Source organism: Gorilla gorilla, chromosome 13, assembly GCF_029281585.2.
Source record: "Gorilla gorilla gorilla isolate KB3781 chromosome 13, NHGRI_mGorGor1-v2.1_pri, whole genome shotgun sequence".
Lineage (NCBI taxonomy): Eukaryota > Metazoa > Chordata > Mammalia > Primates > Hominidae > Gorilla > Gorilla gorilla.
Window position 1 is genome coordinate 120,278,540 of NC_073237.2, and position 20,339 is coordinate 120,298,878.

Sequence of the window (20,339 nt, forward strand, 5' to 3'; positions counted from 1 at the left end):
TTGCATGATCTCCTGGGCTGCTCTCTCTACAGGGCTAGTGCACAAATAATTTGCTGTTTTGTACAAATATATGCAAACTTATCCATATATGACGCCCAAGACATTTAGTGTAATTTTCAATTCTGGATGGATTGCAAGAAAAAAATTACTGTGACCCTGATGTTATTAACATTCTCCTTCAAATGGGATGAAAATGTTATTTTAGCACCCTACCCGATCTAGTGGAGTCAAATACTTATATTTAAATATTCATAATAACATTCCACTTTTAGAATTAACCAAAAGACAAATCACAGAAGATTTGATTCTGGTCATGGATCAAAATTTCAATGACCACATAAATGTTAAAGCATAGCTTTGAAAAGGTAGAAGGAAGAGCTAGGATAATACCCTTCCCCTTACAAAGTGTGAAATCAAAAGACAGTGTTGAGGGTTAATGGAACAATAAAGAGGTTTAAGTTAATAACCATTATAAAAATTAAAGTAACACAAAATAGATAAAATATCAGATGAGTAGAAGAGAGAAGTACTATAAAGTTACTTGTCTTTCATTTCAAGGAGTTAACAGATACTGTCTGAAGTTAATTAACAGAGAGAGATGTATCTATGGTTATGAGTTAACAACCAGAAAAACTAAAAATAGGGTCAGTTAATAAGAGTTTGTCTCCAAAGAGTGGGACTAGGGAAGAATAGGGTAGAGGATTGTTGCTTATCACAGGCTCTTATTATGTATTTGATTCGTGACCATATATGTTTGTAACTTTGCATGCACTTGTAACTGATAAAAATAATTTTTAAAGTTTGACAAACACACTCTGTTGATGAAGCTGTATGACAACAAGCATTCTCGTGTTGGAATACGAATTGGCACAATCTCTGTGGAGGAGAATTTGACAGTATCTAGCAAAATTACATACAAAATTACTCTTTGACCCAAATTCCACTTGGAAAAATCTATCGCAATGGTATAATGGTAAAAATACAAAAAGGTGCATACACAAGACTATTCATTACTGCACCATTTGTAATAATAAAAGACTAGAAGCAACCTAAATGCCCGTCAGTATGAGATGGGTTGAATAAACCATAGTCCATCTTGGATGGATGGACTATTGGAGTACTATTGCTGTCCTACAGAGAAATGAGGAAGAGCCCCACATTCCCTGTATTTTTCCAGGAGAGACCTCTTTACAGGATATATTATAAAATGAGAAAAGTTAAGGGGAGAAAAGTATACATGGAATGCTATCACTTATCTGAGGGCCTGGCAAGAGGAGATGTGAATATATCTATGTATTTGCCTTTTCTTTTTTCTTTTTTTTTTGAGACAGAGTTTTGCTCTTGTTGCCCAGGCTAGAGTACAATGGCACAATCTCGGCTCACCGCAACCTCTGCCTCTCAGGTTCAAGCAGTTCTCCTGCCTCAGCCTCCCGAGTAGCTGGGATTACAGGCATGTGCCACCACGCCCAGCTTATTTTTGTATTTTTTAGTAGAGACAGGGTTTCTCCATGTTGGTCAGGCTGGTCTCGAACTCCCGACCTCAGGTGATCTGCCCGCCTTGACCACCCAGAGTGCTGGGATTAAAGGCGTGAGCCACTGTGCCCGGCTGCCTTTTTTGTTTTAATGGAAGGACAAATGAAAATCTAAAATCAAACTCGGTACCTATGTCAGGGAAGGAACACAGTGGTAGGGAGGGATAGAAGACTTATGAATATGCCTGTTTTGTAGCTTTGGCTTTGAAACAATATAAATATTTTAAGTAATTGTTTTAAAAATCAAATTATTTTTAAACAGTAATTCCAACAGATTAAAAGAAAAAATTATAAAAACCTAACTATGGGCCAGGCGTGGTGGCTCCTGCCTGTAATCCCAGCACTTTGGGAGGCCAAAGTGGGCAGATCACTTGAGGTCAGGAGACCAGCCTGGCCAAAAAAGTGAAACCCTGTCTCTACTAAAAATACAAACATCAGCTGGGCATGGTGGCAGTTACCCGTAGTCCCAGGTACTCAAGAGGCTGAAGCAGGAGAATCACTCGAACACAGGAGGCAGAAATTGCAGTGAGCCAAAATCATGCCACTGCGCTCCAGCCCAGGCGACTGAGCAAGACCCTGTCTCAAAAAACAAAACAACAACAACAAAAAACTAACTTTGTATTGAGTTGGAGACACAACCACAGAAAAAAACCAATTCTACTGACTTTAAAACAGTAATTTGACTACAGTCCTAGTGAAATATATCCTAACGACCAAAAGAACTGCCAACTTTTAAAAAGCCAAAAACATAACTATTTTCAGTAATCGCATTGTTGACGGTAATGTTAGTGCTGCTGTTGAGCTGTCTAGGTATTGCGGGATAAAGCAAAAGAGTAATGGTGTTGGTGTTGTTGGAAATCAAGACTTTGATATAGGTATGGAAAATTCCAATGTAAAAGTGATGAGGTTAAATAAAACTGCTATAGTCTAGAACTGGAAAAAGCAATATGAACACATAATGCAATTTACCTTTAAAAACACACACACATATTCCCAAATTCTGACCCCTGGAGAATCCTAGAAATTATGACTGACCTGGTAGCAAACCCACCCCATCCCCAAAAGTCCTAAATCCCAGGCTGTGATTTCTAATACTATTTCCCACCAAAAGGAACCAGGACTCCTTAGAGAAACACTGGGTCTGGAAGAGGAAACACAGAAGATGAGCCTGGGACACTCTGTCATACCAAAAGGCAAGGGAGCTATTAGAAACTACTGGGATCCTGGCCTGGAACAGTGGCTCACGCCTGTAATCTCAGCACTTTGGGAGGCCAAGGCGGGCAGATCATGAGGTCAGGAGATCGAGACCATCCTGGCTAACATGGTGAAACCCCATCTCTACTAAAAATACAAAAAAAAAATTAGCCGGGCATGGTGGCGGGCACCTGTAGTCCCAGCTACTTGGAAGCCTGAGGCAGGAGAATAGCGTGAGCCTGGGAGGCAGAGCTTGCAGTGAGCCGAGATCGCGTCACTGCACTCCAGCCTGGTCAACAGGATGAGACTCCGTCTCAAAAAAGTAAATAAATAAATAAAGAAAAGAAAAGAAACTACTGGGATCCTGTTAAAAGGACTTCAGAGTTCACTTGAAATTCCCACTGGACAAGCTGGGCGTGGTGGCTCATGCCTGTAATTCCAGCACTTTGGGAGGCCGAGGCAGGCAGATCATGAGGTCAGGAGATCGAGACCATCCTGGCTAACATGGTGAAACCCCATCTCTACTTAAAATACAAAAAATTAGCCGGGCGTGGTGGCGGGCGCCTGTACTCCCAGCTACTCAGGAGGCTGAAGCAGGAGAATGGCGTGAACCCGGGAGGCGGAGCTTGCAGTGAGCTGAGATCATGCCACTGCTCTCCAGCCTGGGCGACAGAGGGAGACTCCATCTCAAAAAAAAAAAAAAAAAAAAAAAAAAAGAAATTCCCACTGGACAAAGATAGGAAAAATTAAACATCAGTGAGGACAGTAACTACAGCAGATTGAAATATAGCCAATAAGTTTAAATACATCCATTTAAAGTGACACTCCCCTCTCTCAAAAATTAGTTACCTTTCGAAAATGTTCAAAAAATTAATAAAATCAAGCATTTACCCTGCCTTTCCTATATGAACTGTATCTCAGAGCAAGCAAATGGTTGATATGGAAAAGGTTTCTTTTTACAAGTATCCCAGCTAGTATGAAGAAGAAGTGATAGAAACAAAATATCACCATTTTATAACCTCTAATTAATGAACAGATCAAAGAGAGATAACCAGACATAATGTACCTCTTGATGGAAGTACCTATCACCACTTTTAAAATATTCTTGCCAAGAAAGTGAACTTGAATCTCATCAAGTCACTTAATCCAACTACCAATTTGTAGGAAATAAAGGTGACAGAGGAATACATTAAACAAACCTTAAGGATGCAACGGAAATCATATAGGACAAATAACCCAGTTCTTCAAAAAATAAACTGCATGGGGGAAAAAGACAGCAAATATCAACCAATTGCAATGTATGAACTTCGCTGATTCAAACGAATCCACCATTTTTTAAAAATTTGACATAACTGAAAAACTTTGAACACTGACTGGATATTTAATAACATTAAAATTTTTTGACCGGGTGCAGTGGCTCATGCCTGTAATCCCAGCACTTTGGGAGGCCTAGGTGGGTGGACTGCTTGGGGTCAGGAGTTTGAAACCAGCCTGACCAACATGGTGAAACCCTGTCTCTACTAAAAACACAAAAATTAGCTGGGCATGGTGGCGCACACCTGTAATCCAGCTACTGGGGAGGTTGAGGCAGGAGAATCGCTTGAACCCAGGAGGCAGAGGTTGCAGTGAGCCGAGATCACACCACTGCACTCCAGCTTGGGTGACAAAGTACAACTTCAACTAAAAAAACAAAATTAAAAATTAAATTTTTTTGTTAACTTTTTAGGTGTGAAAATGTTATGTTTTTTAAAAAGAAAATCTACCTTTTAGAGGCACATATGGAAGTATTTAAGAATGATATGACATCTGGGGCCTGGAATGGTGGCTCACACCTGTAATCCCAGCACTTTGGGAGGTGGAGGCAGGCAGATCACTTGAGGTCAGGTGTTTGAGATCAGCCTGGCCAAAATGGTGAAATCTCATCTCTACCAACAATACAAAAATTAGCCAGGCATGGTGGTGCGCACCTGTAATCCCAGCTACTGGGAAGGCTGAGGCACGAGAATCACTTGAACCTGGGAGGTGGAGGTTGCAGCATGCCGAGATTGCATCACTGCACTCCAGCCTGGGCGACAGAGTGAGACTCTGTCTCAGGAAAAAAAAAAAAAAAAAAAAAAAAAAAAGGATGATATGACAACATCTGGGATTTGCTTCAAAATAATCCAGGACTAGAGAGCAGGGGAGGGAGTTACAGTCAGTTATCTATAAATAAAAATAGGTAAAACATAAATTAAGTGTTGAAACTGGTTGATGGGAATTTGGGGGCTCATTATACTATTCTACTTTTATAGATGTTTAAAATTTTCCAAAATAAAGTTTAAAAATAGGTTCAAGCACCAAGAAGAAAAACAATAAAAAATCACTTTAAGGCTGGGCATGATGGCTCAAGCCTGTAATCCCAGCACTTTGGGAGGCCGAGGCGGGCGGATCACCTGAGGTCAGGAGTTTGAGACCAGCCTGGCCAAACTGGAGAAATCCATCTCTACTAATAAAGTATGAAAAATTAGCCAGACATGGTGGCAGGTGCCTGTAATCCCAGCTACTCAGGAGGCTGATGCAGAGGAAGCTTGAATCCAGGAGGTAGTAATTGCAGTGAACCAAGATCGTGCCACTGCACTCCAGCCTGCGAGACAAGAGCAAGGCTCTGTCACACACACGCACAAAAAACACTTTAAAAAGACTGAAAAGTAGTACCAGTTAAACAGAGATAAATATAAATTATTTGTATAAATCTTTTATAAAACTGAATAGATTTCCAATATTTATGATAAAGGGAACATTAAGTGGTTTTTTTACTTCAAGACAGGGTCTTGCTCTGTTGCCCAAGCTAGAGTACAGTGGTGCAATCTCAGCTCACTGCAACCTCCCCTTCCCGGGTTCAAGCAGTTCTCACACCTCAGCCTCCCAAGTAGCTGGGATTACAGGCGTGCGCCACCATGCCCAGCTAATTTTTGTAATTTTTTTTTTTTTTTTTTTTTTTTTTTAGTAGAGATGGGGTTTTGCCACGTTGGCCCAACTGATCTCGAACTCCTGACCTCAAATGATCTGCCTGCTTCAGCCTCCCAAAGTGATGAGATTACAGGTGTGAGCTACCGGGCCTGGCTGGGGACATAAGTGTTCTTAAATGTTATAATTCTAATTGTTTGCACGCTCATCTTACCTGTCTTCGTAGACTATAGGCTTCCTTTCTTCCCAACCAGCAAGAGCGATAGTGCTTTGTATATATCAGCATCTCAATCTTTCAAACAAATTCAGTGAAATACACTACACGTCATCCTAACATTCTTACTGAAAGGAAGCAAATACCTTGGTTTTTAAAAACAAAACCAAAAAAACCTGTAATACTATAAAAAGGAACATACTTGCTGTTTTTTAACTTGTTTTTTAACTCCAGGTTGTTCAGACAACTGTGTTTTCTCCTCTCCAAGCAATATTAATGATAGCTGCCATTTACTAAGCACTCATATCTCCACTAAGAACTAGGCATAATATCTATTTTAATTATCACAACAACCCTGTAGGTTAATTTATTAGCTTCCTTCCATAAATATTATTTTTTTAACCTGAAGCTCAGAAATTTAGACCTCAGAGGGAGAATGTATAGTTCTGGGAACTCAGTACTCCAATGCTCACGTACCCCTGGCTCCTCTCACACCCTGGAGTTCAAGAACTGCCAGCGTGGAGTCAAACAGTATCTTCTCTAGATTGGTTTCCTTCCTTCCATTTATTCATACAGCCTAGGCGAGATCAATGCAACACCCTCAAACCTTTCCTGTGGCTAAAGTGAATTCAAAAGGTGGTTTTTCTTTTCCCCCTCTCTAAATCTACCATGAACAGATTTGCCTTCAGCAATTTAGTCCAGCCCACTTCAAGTCTTACTTATTTAATAAAGCACACACATTCACTATGGATCCCTCAAAGATTCCTTCCATTCTCAATGCAGACTAAAATGCCTTATCCCAATTATAACTTTTCACTTTTCCTCAGAAAAGCAAACATATAACCAGTCCTCACCTCACAAATACTCCATTTGTAACATAACTCTGCTAACCTTGGCAAGTCATCTTTGATTCTTCTTTTGCCTCTTACATGTAATTTGTCACCAAGTCTTGTCATTTCTACTTAAAATCTCTCAAAGCCATCCTTTTTTTTTTTTTCTTTTTTCTTTTTGAGACAGGGTCTCACTCTGTCACCCAGGCTGGAATGCGGTGGCGTGATCTTGACTCACTGCAACCTCCGTCTCCTGAGCTCTGTGGGAGCTCAAGTGATCCTCCCACCTCAGCCTCCCAAGTAGCTGGGACCACAGATACATGCCACCACACCTGGCTAATTGTTGTATTTTTTTGTAAAGACAGAGTTTCATCATGTTGCCCATGCTGGTCTCAACTTCCTGGACTCAAGCCATCCACCCTCCTTGGCCTCCCAAAGTGCTGGCATTACAGGCATGAGCCACCATGCCCGGCCCATCATTCCTTTTCTTTACACTGCCAAAACCTTGCTCTGGACCTTGATCTTCAGCAGTAAAAACTATTTACACAGTTCCACAATCCAGTGGCCTCCCATTTTTTTCCATGCATTCTTCCTATCAGTAAAAAAGTGAGCATACATCTGATAAATATCCATAAATTATAATAATGCCTTACTATACTAACACATACATTAAAAAATACAAAAACAAACTTTGAAGGTTGATATAAAAATAAATACAATTTCTAACATATTCTCACGTTCCAATGCGTCATCTTGTAAAAGCCAGAGATATCACTGTTCTAAACTGCTGCTGCCAGGGTAATCTACCTAAATTCCAAATCTGATCATATTACATCCCCAGTTCAACCCTTCAATGGCATCATATCCCACTGGCACATGCCTACTTCATCAACTTCCTCTCCTGTAATCTTTATCCTTATATCCTGTATTTCAGCTTTACCTTTTATCTCCCCATGACTTTTGCATACACAGTTCGCTATATCTGGAATGGCCTTGCCCTCAACAGTTACTGATTTGCACGTAACAGTATCCTGAAGAGGGAAACACAATCTAAATGTCATAACCAACGTCCAAATGAACTTTTGGAATGTCACCTCTCTTTTCTATAGGAACATATATGTATTTTAACATATCTTTTCTTACTTTATTTGGCTCCTTTTCAAGTCCTGAATACTCGGAAAGAATGGGTACGGATTCCACTAAAAGTAGAGAACAAAACAACTTCATTTTGTTTATTTTTCTTCCTTGTTTATCTTTCCATGTCCCCACAAAGCCCCTTTAAGCAAAAAGGATGTTACAAACCCAGAGATTAGTTCTCCCTAGGGCCAGGAAAAAGGCTGGACCTTTGCAACTGCAACCGGAACTCCAGCCAGGAACTTACACAGATTTAATAACTGAATGCAAACATACTTTCCTAGAGCAATACTCCAGGTCTTACCTTCTGTTTCAACCTTCCTATCTGCTGTACAGTCCCCTCTAAGTTGACTACAATGGCTAAGAGAAGAGTGATGGAGTAGCACCAACATGTTTTCCAGAAAAGTCATGAAAATTCAAGTGGCTGACTCTGAGCACTAATGATGGAGAGCTTGGTCTTCAAAGAGACTTTTATTGCACCACTCCAAGTCTTTCTACATTCTCCTTTGGGGACTGGGAGGACAGCACTGTGGCGGAGAAAGGGAAGAGGGGAATAGGCATTAGAGCACGAAGGCCTGGAAGGAAGTCACATTCCAATTCTTGGTCTCATCACAAAGCAGAGAGATAAGTTAGTTGTGCTATACAACAGGCCTCAAGAAAAAGCAACTTTTTTGTGTATTTTGGCAATGGGATCCTTTAAAGAACAGTCAAAACAAACTGGAGCAGAGCTATCATAAGCCAAGACTGCTCCTCTATTCTTGAAACGAGATCGGTTTATCCTCACTTTCAAGTCATATAACTTCCACTTGTCTTCCTTTGGTAATCCCCCTCCATTCTCCAAATCTCCCCTTTCTTTCAGTTCAAGTTCCAACCTCTTCCTAGAAACCTATCTCCGTCTACTCTGATCTTTTCTATGTAACTCATTTGGGCCAAATCAAAACCACAATAAAATACCACTTTACACAAAGTGGTACAGCTGCTTTAGGAAACAATTTTAACAGTTTCTCAAAATGTTACATAGAGTTACCAAAAGATCCAGCAACTCCACTCCTAAGTATATACCCAAGAGAAATAAAAACGTATGTCCACACAAAATGTTCATAGCAACATCATTCATAATGATGAAAAGGGGAAACAACCCAAATACCTAACAACTGACAAATGGATGAGTAAAATGTTGTATGTCCATACAATGGAATATTATTCAGCAGTAAAAAGTAATGAAACACTCATGCATGCTCCAACATGGATAAATCTTGAAATCATTAAGTGAAAGAAGCCACGCAGGAAGGGTTACATATGATTCTATTTATTAATATATGAAATGCCCATAATAGGCAAATCTATAGCAAGTAGATTAGTGATTGCCTAGGACTGAAGGGTTTGGGGGAATGAGGAGTGTCTAACAGGCATGGGGTTTCTTTCTGGGGTGATGAAAAAGTTCTGGAATTAGTGGTAATCAATCACCCTTGTGAATATACTTAAAACCACTTAAAAAAGTAAATTTTAGGGCTGGGCACAGTGGCTCATGCCTGTAATCCCAGCACTTTGGGAGGCCAAGGCAGTCGGATCATCAGGAGTTTGAGAATAGCCTGGCCAACATGGTGAAACTAAAAATACAAAAACTAGTCAGGCATGGTGGCAGGCACCTGCAGTCCCAGCTACTTGGGAGCCTGAGGCATAAGAATCACCTGAACCCAGGAGGCGGAGGTAGCAGTGAGCCAAGATCACACCACTGCACTCCAGCCTGGGGGACAGAGTGAAACTGTCTCAAAAAAAAAAAAAAAAAAAAAGTAAATATTATAGTATGTGAATCTTATGTTGTAATCTTATAAGATTTACATACTACAAAATTTCGTATCTTAAACAGTTTTCAGATTACCACAACCTACAAGGCCCTGCCCAGGGTCTCTCCCTCTGACCTCACCACAAGCCTCTCTGCCATCAGTCACTACTCAAACCCACCGGCCTTCTGTCTGTTCCCGAAATATGCCTAAGGTTTTCTTGCCTCAAGGCCTGGAATAAAAAGTCTTGCCTAGTCTCTTTAGATGACTAATACCTCCTCATCCTTTAAGTCTCAGCTCAAATGTCATCTCCACGGTGAGGCCTTCCCTCGCCACTCTATCTAAAATAGGACAGTCGCTCCCATCGTTTTCTCTGAAGCATCTCATGTGCTTCCTTTATAGAACATCCATATAGCTTTATGTGAATTTACCTGGTTTTTTTAATGTCAGGTCCACAAGACTGTATGCACCGTGAGGAGTGAATCTGTATTATTCACCATTGTAATTCCCAATGTCTAACACAATTCCTGGCATTTAAGTGTCTAATAAATGGTAATATTTTTATTTCCCTAATATGCCACATCCTCATATGTACTGCTCCCTCTGCTGATACCACCACCATCACTACTGCCTCTACTCCCTCTGCTAACCACCCCTACCTATCTCTCAGCTGAAACATGATCCCCTTGGTGAAGGCTTCCTTTCCTGACCCTCCCTCCTCCCCAGAAGACAGTCTCTCTTCACTTACTCACCTATTCGTCACCAGCGGTATCTCCACCACTGCAATTAACTTATACTGTATTATACTTCTGTTTTTTTTTTTTGTTGTTTTGTTTTGTTTTGGTGGGGAGGGAGTCTGGAAGGGATTGTTTTTGTTTTACATTTGTGTCCACTACTTTAGAAAGCCTTAAAGAAAAATATTTGTTCATCTTTGTGTCCCCAGTACTTAGCACACTGCCAGGCACAGTATTGCCACTAATTATGATAATAATGACTAACATTTATTGTTTAATATGTGCTTAATCTTCTTAGTTCTACAGTAGGTAAATGGATGAATAAATGGATAAATTTCTTGGTCACTAACCTCACAGAGGTCACAGTTTGACAGGGACAGAGGACAGGTATACAGGCTAATGTAGAATAATCACCACCACAAGGCCAAATTAGCTGCCCTGCCCTGTTCCTATGCCTCAAGTCTTAGAGTATGCTTTTCTCTGAGTCCATAAATGTCACGTTTCTTCAAACTCACTTAGAAAACTTCCTTCGATTACTTACAGCCCACTTCCTGCACTTGGTGCCTGGAAGCAATTTCTAGGATGTCACCACAAGCAATATTAAACTGCCACATAGTTTCCTGCTGTGTGTCTGCATTATCAGTTAAATTGCTTCATATTAACCACATTCCAGTCCACTGGGATCATTCAAACACTAAATAAGATTTAAAAATACCTGTTGAAGATTGTCAGTTACCACTGCTCCTTTTATTCTTCTAGATAAATGTCCATACAGACTAACATTTAGGTTTCCAGGGTGCTACCTGCATACTGGTGACCTTCTCTTTTTTTGTCCATTAAATGTTGATTTGAGGCAAGACAATGTTCCTTTATTAAAATAAACATGAGGCTGGGCACAGTGGCTCACATCACACCTGTAATCCCAGCACTTTGGAAGGCCAAGGCAGGCAGATCACCTGAGGCTGGGAGTTCAAGACCAGCCTGACCAACACGGGAGAAACCCTCTCTACCAAATAAAGAAAATTAGCCAGGCATGGTGTCTCATGCATGTAATCCCAACTACTGGGGAAGCTGAGGCAGGAGAATCGCTTGAACCCGGGGGTTGGAGGTTGCGATGAGCCAAGATCATGCCATTGCACTCCAGCCTGGGCAACAAGAGCAAAACTCCAACTCAAAAAAAAAAAAAAAAAAAAGAACTAAATAATCTAGTAAAAGACCTGCCTAAACCATATAATTTGCCTTAAAAATTTATAAAATATAAAACTTTTCTTCCTCAAGGGTTTTTTTTTTAACTCGATAAACACTCAACTCGGTCTTAATTAGAACCTTAATGTATTTCCTAATGTATTTCTTAAATGCATTCCATGAACTCTTCTCAAACAACCATGTGCCAGGCATTGAGTCTGACACAGGGAACTCAAAGATAAATAAGACAGTCCTTCCTCTCAAGAAGTTTATGTCCAGCATGGTACGGGAGACAGACAAGAAACGAGATTCAGTATCGTGACTGCGATAAACACAAGGGGCCACAGAAACACGGATGAAGGGCACCTGGCCTAGACTGGAACAGGAGGGGGTGGGGGTGGCAACAGGAAACTGGTATCAAGGCAGGCGTCTGGGGGATGGCATCTGATCTTAGGCCTATAAACTCCCATTCTCTCATGTGAAAAATGTGGTTAATAAATAGCATCGCCACCACTGGACAGTAGTGAGGGTTTCATGAAATGGTTCACATTAAGGATTTCCACGGTACCTGACAGAGATTGTGTTCAACCAGGCTTAAACTTAAAAGACAAGTCTGATCAAACACGAAATCTCAACACCTGTGCCTAGTAACTCACGTGCTTTACCACTGATCCCACAACAGACACCAGCTTCACAATTACACACAATATTGTTTTAAATCAACTTTTATTTTTTAATGAGACAATGTTAAGCCCTACTCTGCATGTTAACAGCCTAATTCCTTGGTCATTAAAATTTTCTTCTCCATTACCTTAAACATACCTTTCTCTGACATTTCTAATATACAGTAATGTTCTTAGTCTTTTGATACAGAAGGTGAAAAAAAAGAAAAAAACCTAACAATTACTGAGTTTTTAACATGGACCTGGCATTTACATTGATACTGTGTTCAATGCTCATAAAAACCCTACAACCTGGACACAGTCCTCCCCATTTTACCTTCAGGGAAACTGAGGTTGAAAAGGCAGTCTGTGTAAAGTTTCATAATTAGCATTAAAAAGAGCTGGAATTTGAACCTAGACCTGATTCCACCTAGTCAACTGACTTGCTGCATCAGAGATAAGCAAGAGAAAACAAAAGGAACCCCTCCCCCTTGCCCCTACCTCCAAGACTGTCCTATTCAATGGAACCTGCACACTTAGATTTCACGACAGCCAGGAGAACACCTTGAACGCCCTGCTAGGAGGGAAAGCCAGCCAGTAGTAACCAAAGCTCTGTCTTCTCCAACAACTAGAGGAGCACTTAAGTGGGTAATTTCCTGTCCATCCCCATTCCTAGCTACAGGCAGAAGTTGCATAATCAACAGTCACTATAAATCACAACTACTTTTCATAACTTCTCTCTTCATATTCTCTTTCGGTTTCACCACAAGCTAACATATTTCCCAAGCCCAAGTTTTTATCACAGAGTAGTCTAGTTTCAAGATCAATAAGGCTATTCTTCATACTCATTTCACGCTTAATACAATTCCATGCCTTAGTAAATTCCCTAACCCAAGTGCTCAGAATTAGCGATGGGTTCCACAAAACACATTTGAGAAATGTATTTGTCAACCTGCTACCTTGGAGAGCAACAGAGAGACTTGATGGCTAGCCATCTGAACTTTTACTTGCTGGATTTTAATACTGGTTCTGACACTCACTGCTTCATGTCAGGCAAGTTTCTGAACTTTTCTGTGTAACAAGAAGGGTAAGTGTCCTCACGCATACTCTGCAACTCTAAGTTGGCTTCTGGAAAGTGTTTCTAAGTGCTATTGAAATCCAAGTTTACAACTCTTACTTGGAAGCAGGAGCTAAACTTGAGTGCCTCTTTAATCCCAATGTTTCACAAACGACATCTTTTTACCTCCCAAGCCTCTCAAGCTCTTGTTTGGAGCATGCTTCTAACTTTTTTCTCATTTCCACAAAAATAAAGACTTAACAGAGTGTTCATGCGACTCTTCCATTTTCATTACCATAAGCAAACTTTTCTAGTTTCATTCAGCAGATGTCTCAAGGCTGCTGCAGCGCATCTCATACATATTTTGTAAATGAGAAGCCTAACCACATGGGGGACTGCAAGGCTGGGCAAGGGTCACACTGCACGGGCATCACCTGGACATGAGATGCAATGTTTGAATAATTATTAGTTTCACCCTTAAGGCCCTTCTCCTTTCAAACTTCCTTAGTACAATTCTCAAAATGCTGAAATAAACACATTCCACAGACTTTCCTGTAAGAGGGTTTAAAGTGTCCTAGGAAAGTTATTTTACAGAAAAGCCTATGCTGTCAACTTTGCTTTTTAATGCCCTTAAACAATTCTATTAGTCACAGAGGAAAAAGTGAACATTTGTTAGTAATTACAGATAAAACATCTCCAGTTCTGGGGCAGAGGAAGGGAGAGGCCACAAGAGGACCTGCCTGGGAGGGGAGATAGAGTCGAAAGCCACACACCCAAATTGGACCGCTTAAGAGTTGCATTTTCCAAAGTCAACTTCTAAGTCTACAAGGACAGCAACAATGTTTCAGTGGATTCTGAAGTTACATGTATCAGCAATTTCCCCGGAAAGCTAACCCTCCACCGGGAACTCCAGGTGAATGAATGAGTGAGGGAATTCGCCAGATTGAGTTACAAAGCCTTTCCAACGATTATCAAGAGCAGGTGCTCGGTTACAACACAGAGGTATCCTCCTTCACAGCCTTTGGACCTTGCTGCGTGGAGATTTTCACAGATAAAAGGGGGGAAATAGAGAGACAGGCCTTCCTCCCCGGCCATCCACACCTTAGGTGGCCACACCATGAGCGGCCCCTCCCTCTAAGAACCTCACGCGACTTCTGTGGGGGCCGCAGGCCTCAAGCGGCCAGGCTGCAACCTCTCCGGACCTGCCAACTCTCAGGGGCGCCCCAAACATGCCCAAACATGGGGAGGTGCTTCCGGGGCTTTCCCACTCCCCTTCCCCTCAGTTGAAGGACCATTTTCAGGGGCTCTCCGTAAACCCGGGGAGGGGGCCGCCCTGTAACCTCAGCTGTTCCGACCCCCAGGTGAGGAGAGGACACCTGGCCCCCGGTGCCCTGCCACCCCGCGCGCACCCCGCCCCCGCGCCTCCCTGGATCGCCATAGCAACCGTCCCCCTCCCAGCGTGACGCCGGCACGCGGGGCGCCCCTCTGGTCTCGGCAACAAGTCCCCCGCGCGGCCCGCGGCCTGCAGCCCTGGCCCGGCCTCGCCGCCCCGCGCCCGGCCCGGCTCCGCCCGGCCTGGCCGCACTCACTTGATCCTGGAGCCCATGGTCCCCGGGCCTCCTCATGGGCCCGCGGGCCCCGCTCGGCGCTGCGCTGCCCGCCCGCCCGCGGCCGACCGGCCTCCCTCTGGCGCTCTCCCCGCCCCTTCCTCCCTTCCCTCAGGCTGGGGCCCGCCCGCTCGAGGCTCGCTCCCTCGCCGCCGCCGCCGCTTCCAGGGGTTAATGTACTCGCTCCAGCCCGGCGAACGCCATGGTCGCCGGCGCGCGTGCCCGGCGCGCGCCGCCCCCTCCGCCTCTCACCACCGCCCCTCCCGCCTGCGCTGCCGCCGCCGCTGCCCGCTGGGGCTGCTGGGAAGTGTAGTCCGCTCGCGGGGGCGGGGCCGCGGCCGGTGGGGGAGGGGCGGGAGCGCGGTCACCCGCACGTCTCCCAGGGCGCGGGCCCCGGAGGACTCTGGCGTTCCTGTGCAGGCCCTTACACATCTGCACCCCACTGCGCCCCGCTGGAAACCTCCACTCACAGCCGCCCTGAAGAGACCCTAATCCTCTCATGGAGACCCCCAGCCCTCCCGAAGAAACCGCCACCCATCCTCCCCTTGGAGGCCTCCCACCCAGCCCTTCTAACAGCTAATCCCCCGCCCAGGCCTCCATGAAAACACGTTTTCCCTTTAACATCCCGCACCTTCCAGTAAGTTCCGTGCAGAACCTCTTCTGCATCACACCGTCCACTTCCCCATCTGAAGGCCTTTCCTCTTCCTTTCCCCTTAGAGCTTGAAGGAGACCCCACATACCTACAGGAAAGCCACCTGGGGGCTTCGTGGACCCACGTGGTGGCTCAGCTCTACCCTCCCCCTGAGGACCTCTGCCTCCCTTTATCAGCCGTTTTGGGAACTCCAACGTGGAAGCCTCATGTTAACACAACAGTCCCTGTTAGAGATTAACTCAATGCAAATGAAAGGATTTGAGAACCGACTTCACCAGCCTGCTACCTACCCCTGCTCCCCCTTGGGATTCACTTCCATGAACACCCCAATTTCATCCCCCTCGGGGCTCACTTCCATGAACACCTCAATTTCATCCCCTCTAGGGCCAGAGGGATCATAAAGGAAGCAATAATCACAGCTACCATTAGCCACCCTTTAATGAGCGGGTAAGTGCCCTTTCTGCATCAGACACAGTATTTCCGTACATCATTAGTGCCAATCCTCACAATAATCCTGTGTTCATCTCCCTAATTTACAAAGAGGAAACTGAGCCACATTCCCAAGGTCACATAACTAGCAACGAGTGAGGAAGCCAAGATTAGTGTCCAGACTGAATCATTCCAGACACCTGTGACATAGTCATGCTTTAAGGTGGCACCTTTGGCCACAAGTCCAAAGACACTTTTAATATTAGGCTTTTTTTCCTTTTTTTTTTTTTTTTCCAATTTTCTGTCCTGAAATGCCATTCATCACTTCTGCCATTTCAGTTCTTATAAATGCATGGAGTGCCTCCCCACCCTACCCCCACCCCATAGCCTCTATGTAACTGGTCCTGCGTCCTAGCTCCCAGCCAGGCTGGGAGCAAAGAAAGCAAGAAGATAAATCGTAGAAGACTTCTTCTGTTGGAGTCATCTTCTGAATAAAGATAGTTTCTCCCTTTTGCCTCTGCCTTGAGGTTGTTGAAGTCAAAGGGTAAACTTTTTAAAATTAAAACCAAAAAAAAGTGAAAATGTCCAAACTGTCATTTTGAATTTAAAGTCTTATGCACCCAGACACCAATACCGACTTGTAAACACCCCCAGGAGCAAAGCTCTGCTAGACAGGCAGGAGCTCTGTGGTGTTTATTCACCTATGAAACTTCTCCAAGGAACAGTTGTTATCAAGATCTTCCCTGGAATGGGCAGCCAGTTCAAAAGCTCTGAGCAGGAGACTATAAATAAAACAAAGTTATTGGTGGAGGGCAAAGCTGGCTGCTTTTCAAAGGAGGTTGTAGCCATCCTGGCCACAAAAATGTCTGGGTGCCTGCTGGGTGGGGTGTGTGTGTGTGTGTGTGTGTGTGTGTGTGTGTGTTGGAGAGGGAGGTAGAAGGTGGGGATTATGTGTCTGCTCAGGTGGCCTCAGAGATAGCAGGGTGGTCTGAGGAGAGAGCACTGGACTGGGAGTTAGGAACGTGGCTTCTAATTCTGGCTTCAGCATTGACTGGCAGATTTTATGCAAATGATTAGACAAGTGTACGTTTCAGTTTCCTCCCCCGTAAAATGGGCATAAAGAGTGATGAGAAGCTTCCATCATAAGAGCGAGTGTAACATAGGAGCAAAGAGCACAGGCTCTAGAACCAGACTGCCAGGGTTTAAATCTCAGCTCTACCTCTTACTAAATATATGGCCTTGGGTGAATTATTCCTTCTCTGTGTGTCTCAGGTTCTCTGTCTGTAAAATGGAAATGGTGATAATAATAGACCTATTTTAGTGAGTTGACACGAGGATTAAGTGAGTTAGTGACATTTATAAAGTATTTCAACAGTGATTATCACATATTAAGGACTCAAAAATTAAAAGCAACTATTATATACAAAACACTTAGCACAGTTTGGCTTTTATTAGTAAAATTAATAAGGCAACCAGTGGCCGGGCATGGTGGCTCACACCTGTAATCTCAGCACTTTGGGAGGCCAAGGCGAGTGGATCACTTGAGGCCAGGAGTTCAAGACCAGCCTGACCACCAACATGGTGAAAACCCATCTCTACTAAAAAATAGAAAAAATTTAGCCAGGTGTGGTGGCAGGCGCCTGTGGTCCCAGCTACTCAAGAGGCTGAGGCAGGAGAATCGCTTGAACCCAGGAGGCAGAAGTTGTAGTGAGCTGAGATCACGCCACTGCACTCCAGCCTGGGCAACAGAGCAAGACTGTCTCAAAGGAAAAACAAAGGCTGGGCGTGGTGGCTCATGCCTGTAATCCCAGGACTTTGGGAGGCTGAGGTGGGCAGATCACGAGGTCAGGAGATGGAGACCATCCTGGCTAACATGGTGAAACCCCGTCTGTACTAAAAAAAAGTACCAAAAATTAGCTGGGTGTGGTGGTGGGCACCTGTAGTCTCAGCTACACGGGAGGCTGAGGCAGGAGAATGGCATGAACCCAGGAGGCGGATTTTGCAGTGAGCCGAGATCATGCCACTGTACTCCAGCCTGGGCGACAGAGCAAAACTCCGTCTCAAAAAAAAAAAAAAAAAAAAAAAAAAGTACCTGGCTCCGTGGCTTGTTCCTGTAGTGCCAGCTACTCAGGAGGCTGAGCCCAGGAGTTTAAGGCTGAGCCTAGGATTTTGAGGCTGCAGCACACTATGATCATGCCCATGAATAGCCACTGCACTCCAGCCTGAGCAACATAGCGAGGCCCCATCTCTGAAATAAATAAATACATTTTGTAAAAGTGATAAACATAATAATAAAGAGTACCATGCTTGGATTCGGGAGACCTGAGTTCTCAGCCCAACTTGTTTGTTCACGTTCTGTATCAGTTAGAATTCAATTCAACTGTAAATGATAGAGAAATGAAATAACAATTGTTAAAAAAATAGAATTTTATTTCTCTTTCACATAAAGTCTGGCGATTAACATTCCAGAGCTGGTATGACAATTCTATAATTAATGGAGACCCAGAATTCTATCTTATTGCTCTCCGATTCTCCAAAAAGAATTTCCACCTCATAGTCCAGGATGGCTGCTTAAACTCTAGCTATCTAATCTGCAGCCCAGCCTGCAGGAAGGAAGAAGGATCTGTCCACGTCAAACTCTGACCTTTAAGTGTACTTCCCAGGAATTACTCACACCACTTCTATTTACATCCCAGTGGCCAGAATTTAGTCATGCAACCACACCTCACTAGAAAGTACAGCCTTTATTCCAGACAACCAGACAATAAGGTCCGCAGCTGAAAGGTAGGGAGAAGGGAATGGCATTTCCAGGAAAGAAGGGGAGGATAGATATTGCAAGACACCCAGCAGGCTCAGCCATGCTTGGCTATGTGATTTTGAGCAAGCCACAGATTTAACCAAAATAAGAGAATCAGGCCAGGTGACCTCCTTCCAAAGTCCTTTTGGGTTCTAAAGTTCTATAATTCAGTGGCTGATTGATTTTATAATTCCTTTAAACCTAGGTGAATCTGACGTCATTCAAATGAAATGAGACCTCTGTGCCAAATACATGCCATAATCAATTGTTGGAATGTAAATCTTCTGGTGAAGAGAAAGGATTTAGGAACTTTGCCTTCTTGACTGTTGTCAAAATAGGCTAAGCAGATCTAGCAGATAAAAGTCCAACGGTAGGGATGATACCACCTGCATTGACACTTTGATGCTCCTCAGTTTCCAAGCTTGCTCTTGCTCTTTTGTACCTGTTTGGTTTCTCTGCTTGGAATTTAGGGAGCTGTGTTTATTGAGGGGAAGACAGCAACTGCAGGGAGCTCTATTGGCCCCCAATTATACAATACGAAATAGCAGAACAAATGGTCTGTGTGCCAGGATTCAGTGGTCTGTTGTTCCTAATACGTTAAATTGTGATTATATTATTTTTTATTGAAATGTAGTTCACCAACCATACAATCTACCACTTTAAATGTGCACATTTCAGTGGTTTTAGCTGATGGACATTTGGATTGTTTTCTTTTTTTTGAGTCTCACTCTGTCACCAGGCTGGAGTGCAGTGACGCAATCTCGGCTGACCTCTCAGCTCACTGCAACCTCCGCCTACCGGGTTCAAGGTATTCTCTTGCCTCAGCCACATGAGTAGCTGGAACTACAGGCGTGTGCCACCACGCCCAGCTAATTTTTGTATTTTTAGTAGAGACAGGGTTTCACCATGTTGGCCAGGCTGGTCTCAATCTCTTGACCTTGTGATCCGCCCGCCTCGGCCTCCCAAAGTGCTGGGATTACAGGCGTGAGCCACCACACCCATCCTGGATTGCTTTCTCCTTTTGGTTATTATGACTCTGGAGCCAGATGGACCCAGGTTGCTAGTTGGGTGAACTTGGAGAATGTTACTTAAATTTTCTGAGCCTTGGTTTCTTCTTCTTTAATAAGAGGATGATAATACCCACTTTACAAAGTTAAAACAAAATGAAGAATTTAAGCTTCTTGCTCTATGTTTGGTTTTCAATGAATGGGAATATTATTCTGCTAAATGGTCAAATTGATAAAGACAGGAACCACATCAGGTTTGTCCATACCTACTTCTCAACATCTAGTACAGAGCCCAGCATGCAGGCAGTGACCGGTAAATATTTTTTGAAAAAATAACTAAACAACCACAAAACCCTTATTTTGAGGCACATTCCTCAAGAATAATAAGCCACGGAACAAGATTTGGGAAGTGCTTTCTTAAATTTGAACTTAGGATATTCAGTTGGTGCATTTGCTCACCTTCTATTTTTTATACATTTTTAAAAATTGTGGTAAAATGTGCATAACAGAAAGTTGACCACTGTAACCATTTTTAAAGTGTACGTTTCAATGGCATTAAGTACATTCACATTGTT

General features: G+C 43.3%; 1 protein-coding gene across 14 annotated transcripts in view; it reads right to left on the minus strand.

Moving 5' to 3' along the window:
* DENND1A (DENN domain containing 1A) overlaps nucleotides 1-15,113 on the minus strand; it is a 543,118-nt gene extending 528,005 nt beyond the window's left edge. For 6 of the 14 annotated variants that reach the window (XR_010130361.1, XM_055351874.2, XM_055351871.2 and 3 more), the window contains exon 1: nucleotides 14,862-14,966. Coding sequence is in view for 8 of the 14 variants with exons in the window: in XM_055351874.2 (XP_055207849.2) it covers nucleotides 14,862-14,878 (17 nt within the window). In the remaining 6 variants the exon portion in view is untranslated. Of the gene's footprint in view, nucleotides 1-7,859; nucleotides 11,489-14,861 lie in introns of those variants that run through there. The other 8 variants (XM_031014508.3, XM_031014505.3, XM_031014512.3 and 5 more) reach the window with 5 other exon arrangements.
* Between the last annotated feature and the right edge of the window lie 5,226 nt (nucleotides 15,114-20,339).